Source organism: Haliotis asinina, chromosome 5 (genome assembly GCF_037392515.1).
Source record: "Haliotis asinina isolate JCU_RB_2024 chromosome 5, JCU_Hal_asi_v2, whole genome shotgun sequence".
Classification (NCBI taxonomy): domain Eukaryota; kingdom Metazoa; phylum Mollusca; class Gastropoda; order Lepetellida; family Haliotidae; genus Haliotis; species Haliotis asinina.
The window spans coordinates 12,826,959-12,849,173 of NC_090284.1; the positions used below are offsets into that span (position 1 = coordinate 12,826,959).

Sequence of the window (22,215 nt, forward strand, 5' to 3'; positions counted from 1 at the left end):
CTATGAACAAATTCGGTTGCTCTTGTAATGCGGTATTTTCTTCTCTATTTTCAAGACAACTTGACATGGATGAAGAAATACCAGCGAAATGAAAGAAAATGGTTTAACATTATATGAAATATTGCACGTTTGTTTTGATTCTGGATTGTTTATTCAACAATGATCAGTGGCAGGTTAATACTTTTATACAAGTTTTAATTCTCTGGACAAAACAGTTTTAAAGTTTTTTGAAAAGGCTCCACTCTTAAAACAAAAAAACCCATAATTTTTATTTCTTTTCAACACGATACTATAATCCCATTAACAAATGAGAACACTGGAACTTACTTTTGTATTGAATCCCTGTAATACTTACTTTGTCTCATGCCATGTAATACTAACTGTGATCTCAAGGTGAGACACGACGCCACCACTTTCTCATCACAGGCAACAGGAATCATCAGCAATCAGTGTAATATAGGGTGTAAGTGCCCAGGCCTCGCGTAACAGACACTCTTTAAGGAAGTTGGCTGGATTTTTAGTTTTAGGTCATTGTGGGCCAGAAAGAGGGTTTTTTGCATTTAACGCATTGAATTCACTGAAAATATATGACATGTTATTAGATCACCAAAAGGAATCGTTTCGATAACATAACAGAAACGACAGCACAATTAATATTCATTTGGACAGACAAATACATGTAACGAATAACCTCTGCTTCGTGTTATGGATTAAAAACCTGAAGTAATCATTTCCAATTTTGAAACATGAAATACTCATTCAATAGAAAAAAACATAATGTTAAGATGACGGAGTGTTAATAAGTGATCAATGGCCAAGGAGGAGAGGAAAGAAGTTCGGAATGAGCTATATTTTTCAGGTCAATGCCAGCAGCAGCAATAAATGGCTTAATTCTAGGTCTGATCCCAAGAGGCGGAACAAGAGTAAACTTTTTGTTATACAAAGAGGATTGAAGACACATTTACACGCAGGGTTAGATTCATTAGAGTATAGTTTTGTGATATATTGTAAAGATAATTTTAAAAGGCGTTGTGTAAGAAATATTTCATGTGCCTTGACGTAGAGACTGTCAAGAGGAGAGGTAGACAATGGAACCATAACCATGTTTAGAACGGACCAGTGATCGATGTAGATGGATGACGGTAGCTTGATCACCTCCCCATTTAGAATTTGAAACACTTTCATCAAGTCAAGTGAGTTCAGACATTTAGTTTTGATATAAGGGATTTCATGTCTATCTATTGAAAACGTTTAAAACTTTTGATAAACGGTCGACCTTGATACTAAATAGAGTGACAGACAAAATACTGCCTTGTGGAACACCCTGATCCTTGTTGAAATGATCAGACAGGGTAGGACCCATGCGTACTGGAAATTGTCTGTCCTGTAAAAAGTTGGCTAGAAATTGAGGCAAAAGACCTCGCGAACCGGAGTCATGTAAATCTCTTAAAATGCCATATTTCCAGGTTGTATCATATGCTTGAAGTTCAAAAAAGATAGACACAGCGTGTTGTATATTAATTAGAGCGGTTTTAACAAAATTCCAAACGCACTAGGTGATCGACAGTACTTTTTTCTGGAAACCACACTGTTATGATGTTATTTGTTTCCAAGTACCAAACAAGTCGATTATTCATCATGTTTTCCATGGTATGGCAAACACAGCTAGTTAGTGAAATAGATCTATAATTGGACGAATCCATATGATAACGTCGAGGTTTGGGTATTGGCACTTGTATAACGTCACGCCATGCACCTTTTCAAATTAAAACATGTTTGTCAAGCAGTATATAAAAAAAACCAGAACACATATCAGATGTAACTATTATATTTCCTCTTTTTATCGATTCATATTTGCATTTGAGAGTTCCATCAAATTTCCATCAACAACCACCATGACTTATATTCAGGTCACGTGGTCAGTTAGGCTTCATGATCAACTTGGTCACATGATTACCCAGGTTGTATATATCCGTTTCTCACAAGTCGACTTTCACGTCACGTGTTTGATGCAGCAGGCCCCACGTGTTGACACTTTGACCGATTGAATGGAAACAGGTATACTGAAGCCTTTCCCGTGTCCTGTATAAAATAAAAATCAAAGTATTAAATGTTTTATCAGCTATCAATTATTTCCTAAATTCATGCATGAAAGTGAGTGAATGAGTGAGTTAATATTTAGAGTCACATCGGTCCATGAAGGTAATATTGCATGATGGATAGTGATGTTGAGTCCCGCTCAATACTCCAAACATTCTGTTCTATATACATGCATATGAAAATGTTATCCAGCCTTGATTGGAACTCACCCTCGATTACAATTCAACATTAAGAAATAAAAACAGTAGTTCTTAAGCAAATATCACTTAAATACCAGAATCAGCAGTCTGACATCAAATGACTGCAGAACACTCACATACCAGTGAAGCTGGCACTGGGAGAACCACATCTCCAATTGGGCAGGTCTCCAGAATGATCTTTTCATACTTGACAGGGTTGAAGATGGATGGGTTCAAGTTCCGGTTGAAGGTGACATGGGAAATGTCGCACAGTTTGGGGGCGACCATTGTCCTCAGGTCGAGTGCAAATCTGTAATGGTTTACATGGTTCATATATATATTCTTATAGGGATGACACCTCGGGATGCACCTGCATTGTCATTTTCACGAAATATGCACAAAAACCACGTCCCATGATTACTTTAGTAACTGCGTTTTAACGACACGTTTTTCATATAAAATACAGAATCTGAAAACAAATTTTCTTGAACAATGGCTACTAACGAGGCCTAGCTAACATTTAAAAGTGAAAAAGGTAATTAGATTACAGACAAACATATCTGGCAAAAGTTTTGGTCGGGTGACGTTTATTTTGCGCTGCAGTATATACAAGTGACAATTTGTTTTGAAATTTGGTGTAATGATATTTCCGTTTGTAAATAATACCGAATATGTATGATAAAAACTCCTTAATACTTTGTAATTAAAGTGTTTTTGTTATTGGTCTGGTAACCAGATGGATGAAACTGAGCCGATGCCACGTAAACTCAACTGAATACATATCTCAATAACTCTTGCCTCTTAGCAGTATTCAATGTAACAAAACAAATGTACTGCAATCTAAGGTCTTCTTTGTTGATGTGATGCACGTCATTAGTTTCATCATACCAGGATATATGATACCCAACTTGTACTTCCCAACTCACCTAAATATTTGATGAGACGATTCTTTGAAGCGGCCGCCATTGCAGGTACTTATACCGCTAGGGGGGCGTCATGTCCATTGTTCCTGTGTGGTGTGGCATATCCTTGGCTTACATTTACGCTTACCTGTGAGATTTTATTAACTTTCCTGACACATGGCTATTGTACCAGAAAAGAGTGTGATGCAGTTAATTATAGAAAGGAAAACCAGGTAAATGTCATTCCAACGTAAGGCTAATATCTGCAAATTCAGGAAATGCTTGAATGACTAAACACAAAACAATGGTCTGGGAAGCACTCCAACTGTGTCAAAAGCTGAAACGGCTTGTCATACCGATACTGACCTACTCAAGATAACTTCGAGTGGCAGAATTAGTGTTTGATGCCCTTTTACCTGATGATGAACAGATAAAGAAAAGGGGATGTGGAGACTCCTTGGACTCCTTCGGGATCAAAGGTAGCTGTAAATGCAGTGTATATATTAAGAAGTGACCAAGAACGCGATATGTTCAAGAACAGTAGGATTAGTTTAAACACAGCGAAAATGTAAAAGACAGTAACTTGTCCAGGATCACTAGAGTTCGGTATAAGTCCATGGTATATGTAAGTTAGAAAAAAAAATAAAACGCAGAATTTTCTTCAGGAACACTAGGGTCAGGTAAAATTACATGGTATATGTAAAAGATAAAGTACAGTAAATAAAAAAAAATTGTTGAGGATCACTAGACTATGCATGGTATATGTAAAAGAGAAAATAAATAAAACGCAGAATTTGTTCAGGGTCACTAGGTAAATGTCTTATATGTAAAAGAGGAAGTAAAGGATGTGCACGACTCGTTCAGGATCACTAGTGTTGTTAAAATCGTTGTGTATAAGTAAAACACAAAGTGTCGAAGCCTTTGATTCATCCAGGATCACCAATCACAAGGCTTAGTGCATGGCGGTAGATGTAGCTAAAAGGGTCGTGAATAAGTAAAACAGAAAGTGTAAATCAAAACTGCTGCAAAAAATAATAATTTGTTAATGTTAGCGCTAGAAATGACCGTTTTGCTGAAAATGAATGAATATTTCTTATTCACATCATAATAACATACTATTTTCAATGTTACATGGTTATCATTCGAAATTTGATGTTGCACAAGACAAATACAAATAATACATGTATAAATAAACGGATAGATATGTATTCACAAACACACACTTCCATCCAACTCATTCACTGACATGTACCGGACAAGAGAAACGACAAGGAACATATAGAATGGACTTCCTAGGTGTAAAGTCGTACTGCACATCTATCCGTTACAGGTGAATATTCAAATAACTGAAATTATTTTCATCACCATTAGAAAGTTACGGAAAAAGTGAAGGGACATGCGTTGGAGAAGCCTATTTATTCATATCGTGCACACGAGATACTAAAATGTGCACTCGATGTAACAACGTGTGCACACGATATAATATAGTGTGCGCACGAAATGAAGGGAGGCAGGAATTAAAAAACATGTTATGTTATATCTTGTGCACAACATCTTAAATAACGTGTGCTTCATGTCCCTTCAGCGCTTCCGTAGATAACAAAGCATCTGCACAACAAAGTGTTCAGCTGGAATGCAATTATCGACAGGATATATTAGCAATTTTGTAGGCGTTGAGAATTTCATCTTCATGGAAATCCGCCTTAGTTACATAAATCCAATCATAACACATTTAAACGAGAGGGTACTGAGCATTAATGATGACCCTGTAAATTGCATTATTGAACATAATCCCGAAAACCTGAGGCAGCTACCCCAGTAATCATATGATATACAACTGATGTAGGTCTTACTGCCTCCACCCCAGTATGGTAGCAGAGGTTCCTGGCAACAGAGGGACGCTCTTGGTGACGTGGAATTGGTATCATTTACTGACTGCAGCGTTGTATTTCTGTCCACGGTGATTTCAACTCTTGCAGGCGGAGAGGCCTTTAGCCCACCACCATCTACTGCATCAACAACAATCTGGAGAAAATAAAGAAAAAATGTTGCCAGAATACCACAACCCATGCTTACTTGTCTGCTTGCACAATACGTATTAAACTTCCCACAGCAAGCCCACAGGCAAGGTATGTATCTAGCAAGCAATAGTGGTGGGTACAATGCACTAGAACGTATGCAGAGGTGATACAACTCAGTGCATAAATGTTATTGCATGCCGTTATATCAGCAGATATGTTCGCTAACGTAGCACCTGGTTTTCCCTGGGGAAATGAATACATAATCTTTCAACGTCACTGACATTAAGAATTTGGGAACTGATGTTTATTCATCGAACTCCTGTTTCTAGCTTTCCCTCAAAGTTGAATAATTCAACTCACTGTGTATACTCCAGTGTAGCTTGTGTCTGATTCCAGAAAACACCTGAGGCTGACTGCGCCAGTGTTCCGATCTACCGTAAAGTACAACCGTCCAGGAGGACTGGAGAGAAGGTTGTTGACCTCATACTGCACAGTGTTGTAAGGTGCCTGGATGCAGAAAGAGCTTGAAATGCAAATACCTGTGCATATTTTACATGTTGATGGAAGAAATTATAGCTATGATATCAGGTACTTGTACACATTGTACACACTCATTGTTGGTGAATTTGAGCTTCGTAAACTCGTGCAGCGAGCACCATAGCCAAAAAGATACGTTATAACACAATTTATCAACACAACAAATTGTTAGTAAAGCGATCAATCATAAATGGTAATGGTAATCATAAATGATATGACTTAAGTAAGACCAAGTGTGGTAGAGTTAATTCCTGACTCATCTAACACAAGCGACAAACCTGCTTTCATACTTATACTTATAAATATAAGACGTCAGTGTATAATACTGGAGCCGAAAGAACTTAATGTTTTTGACTCCGCACAAGTGACAAATGGTTCTGAACTGATGATGTAAAGGTCCACATCTAGCAACATCGACCAAGTTGTAGAAACCTCTGCTTAAAAGAAGGCATTCTGGTTCAGACAACTTTGACTTGTATGACCTTTTGTTGGTATCTCATATTCAGCCCTTAGTGTGGATGATAATTATATGAACTAAGTCAGAATGTAACCACAATGCTATATACAGGTACAAGTTATGACATTAGAATAAAGTAGGGTCTTACAGCAACATCACCATCAGCAGCATTAATGGTGAGGATGGGTATGGAGAGAGCCTGTGTGGACAAAATCCCGACACTGTAGTTCTGAGGCTGTAGTTGCGGTGCATTCAAATTCCTGTTTACAGTTACTACCACTGTTGATGTATCTGTGAGTCTTGGACTGCCTCCATCCATGGCAACAACTCGAAGCTAGTGGTGAAGAAGAATGACAATATTAGTGACACAGTCATCATACATATCCTGACAAGAGGTCATAAACATATACAGTTTAACTACAATAGTTTAACAGATAATGGGACAAGGGAACTCACCACATACTGTTCACTGTTATCAGAGTTAAGGGTATTTTGAGTCCTGATGGCGCCAGTATCAGGTGTAACTGTGAATAAGTTGGTGGCCAAACCATCGCCAATCAGGGAATATGTAACTCGACTAAAAGGACCCTGAAAGTAAATGAATAGCATTCGTAAAACAAAATCTATGTTTGGAAAATCCAAACAAACACATTCAGGCAGAAAATTAGGATTAGAACCTGTTGAAATTCATGGGATCATATGGACCCAAATGATATTGAATGCATATCAACAGTTTTATATATAGGTTTATGGCAATATGTTTTGATGAACACTTTCCCTTTGTGTGATTCCACAAGAGTGTAAAGAAGTGATCAACATGAGTCAAAGAATTTTCTTCAGGATATCACCTTCTCTATTTGTTAAACACGACGCTTTGGGGGAGTAAGAATTCAGTAATAAAACAGTTGATATCCAAAGAATTTCAGTTTCCCCTCAGATGGTCCATGATTTCTGTTAATTGAACTGCTTATACCTACCACAGTATCAGCATCTGTAGCCAGCACATTTGTGACAGGAGAGTTTACAGGAGCAGTGAAGTCAATTCTTGCACTATAAGGTTCACTCTGGAAGACAGGGGAGTACAGGTTGCGGATAATATTGACACGTACACGTGCAGGTGGCACTGATGTTTGCGCTGGTACACCTTGGTCAGTGGCTATTACTGAGAACTGAAAAAGAACATAAAAATAGGTTAGTGAAAAGAAATACAAACAAAACATGAATGGTAATATCTAAATATATCAGGACAATATTGATTATGTTTGGTCAGTATTTACTAGTACCTCAAAAGAATTTCTGTGTGTCAGGTCCTGGGTAAGAGGCAAACGAGCAAAGATATTACCACTAGCTGCATCAATTCGGAAAAACGAGCTCGCAAAGTTCCCTGACGAGTCTTGGAGTGAAAAGGTGAGTGTACTCTGAGGGCCCTGAAAATGAAAATACACTGCATTTACCACACTCGTGGGAATCCTGCCTTCCATTTGTCAATTACCAATCAGAGCTATTATCTTGATTTTCAGTGCCCTGTTTCCATGTTTCTTATCCCACCATTTCTGCTGTTCTTACAAGTACATATATGCTGCCTGTATCTTAGTATTCATTCATCTGCTGAAAACATTAAGCTCCTCATAATAATGAAGTTATATTCATGAATTCTCTCATGTGTACCCGACTGTTTCATATAAACAAACCCCCTGGAAATCACATTGTTTAGTTTGAAACTTCCTCTGAGATCATTTAGTCAGTCATAAAAAGCAACTCATTTTGTTTTGACTATTGAAATGTGTGACGAATAAACCTGTAATTGATGTCAGAGGACTGTTGATATGAACTTACAGGTCTGTCTGCATCTGTGGCTACAACGCGCACAACACTGTCACGAAGGGCATGAGTCTCAAAAATAGTGGCTTCATATAAGGTTGGGTTAAACACAGGGCCATTGAGGTTCCTCTGTATATAAACAATCCCAGTGACTGTAGCGCTCTTGCTTGGAGATCCACGATCCTTCACAACCACCCGTGCCTTAAAAACAATTTGACAGGTTATAAAGCAGCAGTCAGAGCCACTGACGAGACATATTCAAGCAATGACCACAATTCACCTTCACTCATGGATAAACTAGCCTTTTTTGCCTCACTGTGTGGAATTCTCCATCACAAGGGATAAATATTATAACGTCAAAACTATTAAGGATCTTTTACTGATGTTAGGTATCATTTAATAATTGGTTTTTTAAAAGAAATTGATTTACTGACAGAATTATGATTACCATATGCTGTAGACAGATGTATTTTAACGATTGGTAGTAGAAATTGGCAACTGATATTGTTAGCATTTTTGTTCTTTTAAAACTTTGACTAAACGTTCCTACAATCGCTAGCGGCTGAGGGGATGATGTCAATCCAACTAGGGACCATGTAGGTAGCAAAGGTACCGTAAGTCCCCATGGTCCTTAGTATGGTGATCTACCTTCAGTTGTTAGCGATCTATAGCCCGTGTTTTACATTGTATTGTTAAACTGTTTTAGAATTCATTACTGGTTTTAATTATCTATCTGTAATAATCCAGTTGTTTTAGTGTCTTTCGTTGACATTTTTACCATTCACTATTATGTATGATATTGCTCGTCACGATATGGCTGAGATATTGCCGATGTGACGTTAAACATTAACTCACTCACTCACTCACTCACTTTTTTTCCTCCTTCTCAACACATCATCCAAACACCTCAATGAAAGTTCCGTTGATGGTGTAGAATTTACACCCTTTTGTTTAATATCAATTTCAGATTCATTTAACTTTATTTCCTGAGCAGCTTCAAATTTGCGTAATGTGAAAGAACACATGAGGACTGACAATACATAAGTAATCTATATCGGCAAAAACACACATGAACTAGCAGAAAACTAGCTCATTCTAAAAGTCTGAGGAAAATGAAACATACCACATATCTGCTGATATCATTCCTGTCCAGTTGACTTCGGACTGTGAACACACCAGTCTGGCTATTGATTTCAAAGAAATTGCCAGTACTGTCATCTCCAATCAAACTGTACTCTAAACGTGAGAAGTCAGTGTTCTGCAATTACAACAGTAACAATCAGAATAGAACGTGGGGAAACTCAGTGATTACAATACTAAACAAATGATATGTAGCCACTATGATAATATAAAAATATGAGTTGCCATGAAACCAAGAGTATTAGATATATGAAAGTTCTATAATAATATCAAAATTAAAATATCAGTTGCCATGATAATCCGGGTATTAGATATGTCAAAATTCCATAATAATGTCAAAATTAAAGCCTCCGTTGCCATGATAACCACTGGTATTGAATATGTGAAACCTCAAAGAAACTCACGGGTCGGTCAGCATCAGTGGCTTGGAACTGGAAGACTGTGAAGCCAATATTTTGTGCCTCAGGAATAGTTCTTGTGTATGGACCACCTCGAAATTCAGGAGCATTGTTGTTTCTATCAACAATGATGATTGTTGTGGCAACACCTGTACTCTGTCTTACAGGAACACCATTGTCTTGGATTCTGACATTCATCTTTAAGCAGAAAAAGTGCATTATTTGCCACAATTTCTGGAACTAAAACTTTACCACACATTCCATAGTTCAAAACCATTACACTACCAACAGCACACATGAATGCTACAGAATCAGATTACTTTTCAAGTATTCAAGAACTGAATGTGAGCATAACATATTCAGATTTGTATGTACACTGACAAAACTATCAAGCACTAGTCAAACTGTGATGCATCAGCACATCAATTACCTTAGGGAAGGATACATATTGTACAGTTTTCAGAAACATGACATCATGAACCAACATTTACTATGATTCAGGACTGTCGTCCTGTGCACAAATTGGTGTTAAAGGTACATATAATTACTATATACTCACTGTGCACTGGGGAAATGTGGACGTTGTGAGAGAACGTGAGGTCACTATGAGTCCTGAGGCTCCGAGCAGAAAGTAGGAATCACAACCTGTAGGATTCGCCGCCTCTACTGTGTAGCTCAGGGTGTGCTACAACAGCCAATTTTAAATCAATAAATAATGGTCGTATGATAACTTGTCATGACATTGGCTAAGGTTACTTGATAAATATTTACTAAAGGTTTTAAATCATATACCATCAAAACAAACACATTATTGAATTACAGTATTCGTACTTTGCATGAACAATGACAGTCTTTGCCAATGGAAATACTTGTAGACCACTTACTCCATCTGAGTCACTGGCCTCAATCTGGATGATAGACATACCAAGATCATATGTCTCCGAAATTGTCATGTAATACTGGAATCTTGCGAAAGCTGGAGCATTGGGATTCTGGTTTATTGTGATGGTCAGGTTGGTAAAGTCTCTTCTGTTCGGGCGAGCAGAGTCAAAGGTCGAAAGGCCAAGCTGGAATAGGAAAGATATTATTGACCAGATTAGTGACAATGCTTGAAGAACTACTGGCTGTTGATAGATCATGACATAATGGTAACATTGTTTATTTTGCTATGTGTAGGTAAATGCCCCTGTGTGGGTGGTCACCTGACTTGAGGGCTGCAATAACTCCACTATGAGGCACATATACATATCAGGAATATGAGAGTGTTGACAAATATCCTCCCTGGGTTGGACATATACTATTTTGCATTTTAATTAATAACACCCAAATCCTAGTAAAAAATCAATTTATAAAAAAAAACATGTATATTCTATTCAAGTGATTGTCAGTACTGAAGTGATTTAATGAAGGGATATGTTTTGCTTCATCGAATATGTGAATGTATCGCTACAGATATCTGCAGTATATGACAGCAATGCTAGAGGTGTCTTAGAGTCACATGAGCCGTGAAGCAAAACTTGATACATATAGTCTAAGAAGTGATCAACTCATATAAAGGGATTTACTGTGTTTGCTGTAACATGTAATATCAAAAAGCAGAGAAGGGTGGTACTCATATCATATGGGGGACATGGCTACACTCAGCAATATTCCAGCAATATTATGAGCACAAGTGATTGACAATATGAGCATTGATACATTAGCACAGAATAGATGACATACAACCAATCAAGAAACCGAGCATGAACCAGCGATATTGCAGTCATATCTTTAAGAGAGACGAGGGACTCAATAGCAAGCATCCACTGCGTCACAAGTAAATGACATTACACAAGTAACTCCAGAATGCTGTAAGAAGGAACACAGGACATGGAAACATACATGACAATGCAGCTTTTAATTTACTATCAAACTTACGATGTATGCGGAAGCGCTCTCAGTTGATATTGAGGAGGACAGGAATATTTCTCCTGTTGTTCTGTCCACACGGAAAAAGGCTGGAGCTGATAAGTATTGACCAGTCAGCTCGTAATTCATTTGTCCCTGAAACATGTAATCCAAACATCATGATGGATGGTCTTTCTTTTTCTCATTGTACATGGAGAATAACAGAATCAACCATCATTTTGAAACATCCATATTACAAGTATTCAAAATGTATTTTGCACAAGTCAAATGCAAAGCAAGAAGATGGTGAAATAGATAGTGCACAAAATAATGTAAAATTACGGAAACCATTACACGAGTGAGATAAGGTCTCTTAACTTACAATCAGGTCAGGATCTCCTCCCTGTGCAATAAACACACGGGTTCCAACTGGGTCACTGAAGTTGAGCTGAGCAAGGTACGGTTCATCGAAGAATGCTGGTGGCTGATTGTCACCTCTGACATTGACAATGACACTGGCAGTTGATGATCTTTCTGGATTCATGCCATCCCTAGCCCTAACTGTGAACTGAAAACATTCGAACAACATAAACAATTTGCTCTATCCTTTTCTCCTTCACCAATAATTATCAGCATATACATTCTTCCATCACCTACAAATACATTACGAAACCTGTTAAGTAATGACATTTTTTATGTATATCTTGAATAATTACTACAGCTTGCATCTAATACTTAAGAGAATGATACAAGACAGAAAGCAGTTTACCTCAAACCTCCTGGTACTGGTGGACGTCAAAGGTTTGGCAACACGAATAAGGCCACTGAAAGGCTCTAGGTAGAGGAAATCCGTTTCACTAGCTTGGTAGTTTACTACTTCATAGCGAACTGAATCCTGAAATAATAAGACATTGATGTAAAAATAAACAGACATTTGTTAGTTTGCTTCTTTGTAACATACATATTATAAAACCTGTCACTAATAACTTACAGATAACCTCTGTACAATTGTCGGTGTAAATAAGATGCTAACCAGCAGGTATTTAACACACACTGCCACTAAGAGAGTGGTCAAATACTACAAAATAACACGATATATTCGGCATCACTCTTCTCTGTAAAGTACAGAATCTAGCAATTTAATTAGGTTGATCCCAATCCGGCATTAAATCACCACCCCACAAAGTCAATCATCTGTCCCACTCAGCCACCGCGCGGCTTCTCCAAAAAAGATGTAGTCTAGACCACGGACTTTGTGTACTCTCTCATAAATGGACGTTTCCCACTGCCGACAGTTATGGATACACAATGTCATTTACAATGTGACTCAACCCAACAAACGTATCAGAAAAAGTGTAATCCTAAATATAACATGGGTTACAAAGGGCATATAAAGTACAATTAAATGTACAAAATGAGAAGAAAAAGCAAACCTCATAACGGGTGTTGGGCCTGAAATATATTGAGAACTAAACTTGCTTAACTACTGGCTAGAAACCTTTGATGTAATTTTCAGGCAAATATGTCAGTGTGAGTCAACCTACCCCATCAGCATCTGGAGCATACAGCTGAAGGACGACGGATCCAAGTGCACGAGTTTCATCAATTATCACCTCATAGATGCTATCAGTTTCATTGAAGATAGGACCATTTATATTCCTTTGTACTGTGATGGTGACATTGGCAACAGCCTTTTGAAGGTTGACTGTGAACTGCTTCTCTGCTTCAACTTGTAACTGTGAAGAAACATACAATCCCAGGTGAACTTACAGGTTTAGTTTCTACATACTGTCACATATTCAACAAACATTTGTTACTGTACTAGTTGCATGTCCCCAACACTGTGAATTAAGGAAAAATATTAATAAACATTAAACAATTATTGTCAGGGATCTGTAAAGGAATGACCCTGTTCTTCATACATAAAGGGAAGTTTTAAAATATGAAAACTTTGAAATGGAAATAAACTTGAATCATACATAGAAAGTTGTCCGTCTTGAAACATCTGTTGTGATGTCCTTGATGACAGTTATCTGCCCATTATTGGGGTTGACACTGAAGTAATCTCCTGAGTCACTGTAGCCAGTAAGCCGGTATATCACATTAGACTGTAGACAAAACACAAATAGATGCTTTATGAAGCCATGGCGAGAAAATGGAAATGATGACAGAAACTATGCTTTACATAGAGAATCTGATCAGTTTCTAACAGTAATATATCTTACCCCTGGTATTGCCTCAACATTGATGATATTGCTTGTGACTGGTGTGTTCTCCGCAATTGTAACCACATTGTTGTCCTGGGGGAATGCCAGTGTCTGGCCATCATGAGCCACATTGATACGCACTGTAGCTATACAACTTCATATGTCTCGTCATGAAAACTGGTACAGCAATGCCTTCGAGAATGACGGATTCGACGCAGACGACTGTAAAGATGAGGACTATTCTACTTCTTCGCAATCTTCATTTGGTGCCTAGACCGCTCCCTAACCCTAACCGTAACCCTAACCTTGACCCTGACCCTGAACCCTAAGTCTGAACCTAACCCGAACCCTAAGAGCTTAGCTGCTATCTCTGCAAGAGCCGCAGAGACGGGAAGTAACTCCGGAGTCATTTTCCCAAAAATCAGCAGACAAAGGAATGCTAGCATTCCCAGATGATGGCTTGAAACAGTTCACCCCCAGATGACTGGGAAACGCCCTTGTCTGCGACCACTCTGCTACAACGCCAAAGTTGCGTAAACAGGAAACATGCAAACATTACATGCAAATTCTGATAAATGTGTATAATATTTACGTGAGCCAAAATAACACGCTGTGTTAACACAGGAACACACAAGGTGTGGGTCAGCCGCTTAAATGTGTAACCTGCATTGCTTACATGCCACCATGACACATGTAATAGCGAGAGATCTCAGAAATCAGGCTTAATTTACGTAAATAGATACATCGTGCTTTGCCATTGTTCAGGATACATGGGGCACTTTGGTGGGAAAGTGGATTCAACCCGGGGGTGAGAAATTTTACGTTTGATTCAGGGAGCAAAGGGATTCACCTTTCCACGTAACCGTCGAAAGGGAAAGGAAGATAAGCATATAGTATGAGTCAGAAGGGGGGGGGGGGAATATTTTTCGTCCATTTCTGTTTTGAAAGGTCTGCATATTGAGATAAGTATATGCCATACAATGTATCCCGAACCAGAAAACATATTTCATGTGTCTGTTTCCTTAAACTGTCCTGTCTTCAGAGAACTAGAACATCATTTGATACATTTGGCTTACTTTGGAGAAATGAAAAAATAGATAAAAGTGGAAACATTGCCTTTTGTTTTCTATAACAAGAGCGATGTCAGACTGCTATGTGAAAATCAACTAGAACTGGTGGTGTATGTGGCTATTCAAATAGTGAAACAAAACTGACCTGATGCCAGTTAGTGGAGATGCTAAGAATGTCAGAACTGTCAAAACTGTTACTTTCGTAACGGTTCATATTTCAACAAGAAAACATGCATGTCAATTTTCACCAATAAACCTGTTTTAATAGGCTATAATTTGAAAAAGACATGTGATTGAGAGTCTGCAAGGACAACAGAAAATTGGCGACATTTCAGTTAACAACATCAGCTTACCAGGTTATCAGCATCTGAAGCTGTCACCCTGAGAACCACATCTCCAATTGCCCTGGTCTCCAGAATGGTCTCTTCATAGGTGACAGGGTTGAAGATGGGTGGGTTGAGGTTCCGGTTGATAGTGAGTTCAACAAGGGCAATGTCGTACAGTTTAGGACTGCCATTGTCCTCAGCTCGAACGTAAATCTGTAAAGTTGCACATCATAATACAGTGAGCACAAAAACATGCATATATAAGAAATGCATAGAGCCTCTTCAATTTACAATGAGTAACTTTTTATAGTGTTCAAAATGAGGACACTTATACTGATCTGAACAGTGTCTTGAAATATTATGAGACTTCTTGCAACTGCAACTGATCCACCACCCCGTTTCTTAGAGACAGTTGGAGATAGAGCGTTATATAAAGCTAATGATATCGATCTAAGAACTCCACATCTGCAAACTGTGAATGGAATCAGACGCCTGTATGATTTATTTCATGTCTTCATGTGAATAGATACTAGGTTAACAAATACCTTATAATTTGTCTCCGAGGCACTGCTGATAGCTGCAGGGTTTGTTGCCTGAATATTGCCTGACAAATCAATCGTGAAGAGAGCCAGAGCATTTGCTGGACCTTCAATGGAATATGTGATCTGGTTGAATTCCGTCTGTGAAGGAAACACGACATATGCAGGACAGCGTAATTCTCTTTTGACACAAAAAAAATAGACGTAAGTAAGCACACATTTTTCAGCTGCAAAGGTAATATGATTTCTTTGATTTAAAACTACTTGAGAGTAATGTTTCTTTTCGTTTCTTGAGAGTGATGTTTTCTTAATGATATCGCGTAAAATACGGGTCTGCCAAAAAGAAAAGAAGAGAACATCTATGTTTTTTCTCAGAGAATATTCAGTCAAACATTTCTTAATAATCCCATGATCGAGCTTCATTACAGAATATCACTGTTGCTCAGCAAAGGAATATATCACACAGCTGTTTCGATCATGATAAGTCATTAAAAATCAGCTTTTGCCAAACGACCATAGTGATTTCACTTACAGAAAGGTCATCATCAACTGCTCTGACAGTAATGACCGTGTCACTGCCCAGGTCCTGAGATACAGTAATGGTGTAGGGATCCTGGATGAACCGCGGGGCGTTGTTGTTTCTGAACACTGATATTTTCACAGAGGCATTGGATTCAGCAGTGAGAGGAGGGTTGCCTTTATCCCGAGCGATCACAAAAAACTGAAACAAACAAGTTCAGACTCTTTAAAATCCTATGCAATATAAGTATGTGGAGATATGGCTTTGAGAAAATATCCCACTTTGTTATAGCATGATTACTGATAAGGAAAACCAGAATGAAAACACGGCTGTCCAAGGAAAAACCAACTCACATCAAACTGACTTCTTCTGCTTGGATCAGAAGTAAGTGGACGCCTCAGGCGGATATCACCCGTGGAACTGACAATCTCAAAGTAATAGAGTTGAACAGCATCTCCTACAAGTTCATACACCACTTCATTGTTGGGAGGCTGAAATGTAAGATGCGATGTTTGTAATGATGTTCAAAACTAGATGAAGCAATAAGCAACTGTAAACACAGCTGGGAAATACTGGTGTGATTTGGATGTTACCAAAGGAGGTAATTTATACCTTAGCATCGCTATCTGTGGCTGTGACACGTAGGATAATATCTAGCACTGGGACTGTCTCTGGAATGTTGATAGCGTACATTGCAGAACTCCACACTGGGCGTTGGAAGTTTCTTGCAATATATAGGTAAAGCAATCCTGTTGAACTCCAAGGAGGAGAGCTTCCATCTTGTGCTGCAATACGGACCTAAAACCAGTAAAAGCCCGATCAGACTAAAACAAATGTTAACCACAGTTTATTTAATTTTCTATTGTTTTTTTTTTCCTATTTTCGTTTCTTTAAGCACCAAAAACTGTCAGTGAAATCGGACATAATCTTGACCAGCAATGCAAACCGGGATGCTGGAACACAGATTACAAAAGGGAAACTCGTTCTTTCTCTAACTCTTCATGTTCTATGAAACCCCATTAACACGAAATGAGAACGGAATATGCCTTTCAAGCTGATGAAAACATAGCATGGCTTGTGCAGGTCAGGTGACGAACTACTCGATCCTACTTACAGTAAAGTCAACGATGGATGTGTTCGACAGGCTGCTTTTCAAAGAAACTATTCCTGTGTCCTTTTCTATTCGAAAATATGTTGCTGCAGAACCATCGCCGATGATGCTGTACGTCAGGAGTCCAAAGTTACACTGTAATGTTTAAACGGCACACAGATTCATGTCAGGCTAAATGCAAGAGTATTTATCATATTTATGATGGCAAGTACTGTTGGAATAACAACTAAATATTTTGTTCTCAATAACACATGGAATCTGTTTCTGATTCTAGTCTAGTTTCAGGATCTACGTACCCTTGACTAAAAGCTTTCGATCTGACATGATACACACCAAAGTGTCATTATCCAAAGCGCTCAGTCCTGCGATGCTGGAACCCATAGGCAATGTTTCTGGAATGGTCCGCTGCACCACGGAATTAATGAAGACGGGGGCATAGCGGTTGTCTGCGGCTGAAATGGAGGTCACAAACTGCATCTTCTACAACCGTAATGTTATGCCCCATCGGTGCGTCATGTAGGTGATATTCACATTTGAAAGCATAACAGTGCATGTCACCACAGCAACCTAACAATGATTCGATGGTGAGATTCTTTACTCTCGTTGTTTTGGGAAAAATTGAACCGAGGCTTTGTTATGTACTACGGATCGTTGTAACAAATACTTACGGTTACAAGGAGGTGGGGTGACTTGTGTGGTCAGCTGAATGTGGACGAACAGCACACAGGTCAGTGTGGTCAATCTCGGAGGTGGCGGCTTTGCTGCCATCACGTGCATCTGTCCAGGAGCTAACTGTAGTGGTAACTTTCGATATACAGGCCACCAGAAGACACGAGAGCCTGTCACATTCCAAAACAGAACAGCACTTCATGGCCTCAAAGCGAACGTATGACACTTTTCTTCAGATTGTATATTTCAGTGGTCGACCTGACACTTAACGATGAATGAGTGAGTTTAGTTTTACGTCGCACTCAGCAATATTCCAACTATATGGCGGCCTGTAAATAATCGAGTCTGGACCAGACGATCCAGTGATCAACAGCATGAGCATCGAACTGCGCAGTTGGGAACCGAGGACATGTGTCAACCAAGTCAGCGAGTCTGACCACCCTATCCCATTAGTCGCCTCTTACGACAAGCATAGTCGTCTTTTATGGCAAGCATGGGTAGCTGAAGGCCTGTTCTACCCCGGAACTTCACGGGTCCACTTGACAGTGTGTTCCATGTCAGTTATAACACTAACGCATCGCATCACTTGATTATATCTCTGGTATAATTTCACTTTCCTCACGCCCTTCTTGCGGTTATCGAGTTTGCAATCCCAGTCTGGTCACCCATGCCAATGGGGTATGACAGACATGTGTTTCATGTGGTCAGCATATACCAAGGATAAATGCATTGTTTATTGTTTAATCGCAGAATCCTATCGCACATTTTGTTGAACTATTCACGTGTAAATCATTGTGGTTGTATACAGGGTAGGGGCACTCACAAGGAAGTTATTTTAAGAAACTCAACGAGGGCTTTAACCCAAGCAGAGTTTATTTAAATGACTCCTTTAGTGAGGGTGACTAAACGGCTTAGACCAGGAAGTCGCACTTATCTAGGCGTGCTGAAGATCATCAAAATAAGCACTTAAAAAATAGATAAATTGCCCATTGGTAGTTAATCAGTTATGCTACTAAAACACTCAGAAGAACAATGGACGTAACTTTCCCTATTGGTTTAAAATACGAATTCCACGAGGAGACGCTACTATCAAACGTCATACAATTCATGTTGATCTGAAATGAAAATAACCAACAGGAAATGCTTGTACTCGCTCGGACTACCACCCGTATTATGACGCAAGCCCATCGAAATACCATACTGACACAAATAGCTCCCTATACTGGCATTGTGACCTCATTTCAGTTTCTCAAGTCAAATTCACTATTTGAAAAAATGTATGGGGATATGCTTACGTCTTTCTCGCCTAGGACAAGCAGAACATGTTATGTTCGTTAGATACAGAGAAAGGGTCTACAGGTTCAGTTCCAACGAACAGACAGTCTGACCAACAAAACCCTGTTTTTAGCCTACTACAGACGATATCAAGACTAAACGTAGATGTGCTTACCGTACGAAATCACGCTTGACCTATAATCTTTATACAAGGCAATCGACATGGCAAACCGCTGGTGCATGACGAGATTTATCCGTCATTGTGAACACGACATAAGGTGAAGTGACAGGTATTTTATACAATGTTTAGTCTTCTGAATTCAAACATGAACAATTTTTTACCTTCAGGCCAACACCCAGGTATAGGTACACACGGCTAACTTGAGTGAATGTTGGGTATCTTTGTTATGGCAGCTTGCTGAACCAGGAAGGATAATATTTCTATTCATTTCAATGGGGAGCGGTTATAAAGTCCCTTTTGAAGAACCGGTTTTGTATTGTTTGGGATTGAATTACCGTCACATGGGGGGTCAGTTGGAATGCTGCGGTTTGAGGTTTGCACAATCAACAACAAGTAGTGTGTGGAAATGAAAACAACACAGTTGTTGTTTTCTAAAAATGACTGCCTGTGAAGCCTTCAGCCAAATAGTCGGAAGTATTAACACGGGGATTGCATTTACTGTCACTGGTGTTTTTTGTTTTTGTTTGTTGTTGTTGGGTTTTTTGTTTGTGTATTGTTGTTGTTTTATTTTTTCTTTTCTTTTCAAGTGAAAACATTGTTATCATGAACAGTTTACCGTCTTTTATGTTTTCTATGCTATTTACTTTTTAGCTATATATCACGGTTCGTTGACGTGTCTAGCCTTCAGAAATTATATAGTGATTTGTGATTCATGACATTGTACATTATGAATGGCATTGACAGTAACATAAGAGAAAGTAGCTGATATGCATAGCATGTTTAATAAGGTTACAAGGTGACCACAATCCAAAAGAATTCAATCCTGTCACAGTTCAGCGGTGTTGCCCGATGTGCAACAAATGAAAGACTATGTTTACACAATGCCATTTAGAAAGTGTTTAAATGAAATATATGTCATATTTAGGATTTCACTTTCTTAGTAAAGTACAAATTCTAGTACCTTTCTGGATTCGAACCCGCACCCTCAGAGTCAGGCACCTAATCGCCAGCAAACAAAGTCGGACGCCTACCCCGCTCAACCAACGTGACTTTGACCACTTTCTAAATGGCATTGTGTAACCATAGCTTTCGGTCGTGCGCACCGTGCCAATTTACACTTATCAGAGGGGTGCACAAAGTACGCAAGTCCACAAACATTCAAAGTAAATTTAAACTTTCCACGTGTTTAATCGCAGAATACGTGTCGTTTTAATTTATGGCTAGATTTCCTAAATTGCTAACAACTGAAGGGATGATGCAAGTCCAGCTAGGGTCCATGCAAGAAGCAAATGTCCTGTAAGTCCCCATGGTTCTTAGTATGGTGATCTACCTTCAGTTGTTGGTGATGTATAGCCCGTATTTTATATTGTTTTGCCCAAATAGTGCTGCTAGTTTGTGACATTCTACTTGTTTTACGGCCCTTTTATTACAGGTTTTGTTAACTATATACATATTACATGATTTTAGTATCAAACATGTTCTTGATAATAATGTCTGAAATATTGCCGTTGTGACCTTAGATATTGACTCACTCACTCTTATTATGAGTCCACCGTATATGGTGGAGCGTGCAAAAGCAATTTAAAACAATTAGATTCTGTCCATCATCAAGGTTTAATACTTTGTCTGGGTTCCTTTCTAACTTCACCTGTTGACAGCCTGTACTTCGAGACTCATGAACCATCTCTTGAACAGCGCCGTATAAACGTAGCTTTACAGTATATAACTAAATAATATTCCAATGAGCTAAACCCTGCATATAACTGTGTCTTCAATCCTCTCTATGAGGATTTATACAAAACCACTTATTTCTGCTGCCGGCATTGAGCTGGATAATATAGCTCCTTCCCGTCTTCTTTCTTCTCCTCCTTGGCAATTGGTTAGGCCACAAGTGGACCTAACATTGACCACATTTAAAACATCAGATACTAATGAACTACAATAAAAACCAGAAGTTAGTCAAAAACGTATCAAATCTAATACACATAAATCCTTTTCAGATGGATCAGAGGATGGTGGCGCTATAGTTTGTGCCACTGTCATTGGATGCAGAACAATATCTTCCTGATAGCACCTCTATGTTTACAGCGGAAGCGAACTCCATATTGGCAGCCTTAAAATATATTCGAAGACACCCTACAAATAAACAGTATATAATCTATTCAGACTCAAAACTTATCATGTAACCGTATACTTGTAATAGAAGGGATTCAAAACAATCTGCAATCTGCAAATGCGTTAAATTTTGAAATAGACTTCAAATTACGAAAACATAGGTGAAGGACCCTAGAGATAACATGCTAACATACTTCTTCGTAACACGCATTGTTTATACCACTTTAATGACAGTTGGAAGTGACAAATATTGAAATTTAATAAGACGTTGTTCTGTAGTTTGATTGGATCGGATTTCATGATGAATTCACAACTTCAGTATTTTTACATTATGCCATAGTTAAGCATGGCAGCCAGATGTATCCCGTATGGAATAGTTCCGCCCTTGCCTGTAAATCACTGACTGGAAGATTCATACACTTCTGAAAGATCATTTAAAGACAATTGATGTAAATACAAAACTATGACGGGTGGTTTAATTTGATTCACATCATAGGATGTGGATCCTCTTTGCAATACGCATTTAATTGCAGGACTGAAATCGTAAATATTAGTGTGTCACAAGTCCTTTTCTCATAGCACAAACCTTAGTAGTCGATCAGGTGTGGGGTCCATGTAGGATGTAGATGTACTGTAAGTCCTCATGGTCCCTAGTATGGTGATCTTTCTTCACTTGTTGGCGACCTATAGTTCATTCATATACTGTATTGTCCCACTATAAAGGGGACAGATGCTAGTTTTAGTTCTGACACTGTGATAT

At 38.7% G+C, this 22,215-nt stretch overlaps 1 protein-coding gene across 1 annotated transcript in view; it reads right to left on the reverse strand.

Annotated features, from left to right (window-relative positions):
• Nucleotides 1-1,812: 1,812 nt before the first annotated feature.
• Nucleotides 1,813-22,215, reverse strand: part of LOC137283376 (protocadherin Fat 4-like) — a 59,050-nt gene continuing 38,647 nt past the window's right edge. The window contains exons 34-59 of the mRNA XM_067814837.1: nucleotides 19,335-19,405; nucleotides 17,884-18,054; nucleotides 17,549-17,667; nucleotides 17,219-17,350; nucleotides 16,717-16,902; nucleotides 16,458-16,595; nucleotides 16,117-16,305; nucleotides 15,591-15,725; nucleotides 15,073-15,258; nucleotides 13,422-13,550; nucleotides 12,987-13,178; nucleotides 12,212-12,337; nucleotides 11,825-12,010; nucleotides 11,473-11,598; nucleotides 10,440-10,622; nucleotides 10,115-10,240; nucleotides 9,562-9,753; nucleotides 9,141-9,275; nucleotides 8,033-8,218; nucleotides 7,480-7,623; nucleotides 7,174-7,365; nucleotides 6,653-6,784; nucleotides 6,345-6,530; nucleotides 5,563-5,709; nucleotides 2,421-5,206; nucleotides 1,813-2,082 (exon numbers count right to left, since the gene is read on the reverse strand). Coding sequence (XP_067670938.1) covers nucleotides 4,889-5,206; nucleotides 5,563-5,709; nucleotides 6,345-6,530; nucleotides 6,653-6,784; nucleotides 7,174-7,365; nucleotides 7,480-7,623; nucleotides 8,033-8,218; nucleotides 9,141-9,275; nucleotides 9,562-9,753; nucleotides 10,115-10,240; nucleotides 10,440-10,622; nucleotides 11,473-11,598; nucleotides 11,825-12,010; nucleotides 12,212-12,337; nucleotides 12,987-13,178; nucleotides 13,422-13,550; nucleotides 15,073-15,258; nucleotides 15,591-15,725; nucleotides 16,117-16,305; nucleotides 16,458-16,595; nucleotides 16,717-16,902; nucleotides 17,219-17,350; nucleotides 17,549-17,667; nucleotides 17,884-18,054; nucleotides 19,335-19,405 — 4,027 coding nt within the window. The 3' untranslated portion in view covers nucleotides 1,813-2,082; nucleotides 2,421-4,888. The remainder of the gene's footprint in view (nucleotides 2,083-2,420; nucleotides 5,207-5,562; nucleotides 5,710-6,344; nucleotides 6,531-6,652; nucleotides 6,785-7,173; nucleotides 7,366-7,479; nucleotides 7,624-8,032; nucleotides 8,219-9,140; nucleotides 9,276-9,561; nucleotides 9,754-10,114; nucleotides 10,241-10,439; nucleotides 10,623-11,472; nucleotides 11,599-11,824; nucleotides 12,011-12,211; nucleotides 12,338-12,986; nucleotides 13,179-13,421; nucleotides 13,551-15,072; nucleotides 15,259-15,590; nucleotides 15,726-16,116; nucleotides 16,306-16,457; nucleotides 16,596-16,716; nucleotides 16,903-17,218; nucleotides 17,351-17,548; nucleotides 17,668-17,883; nucleotides 18,055-19,334; nucleotides 19,406-22,215) is intronic.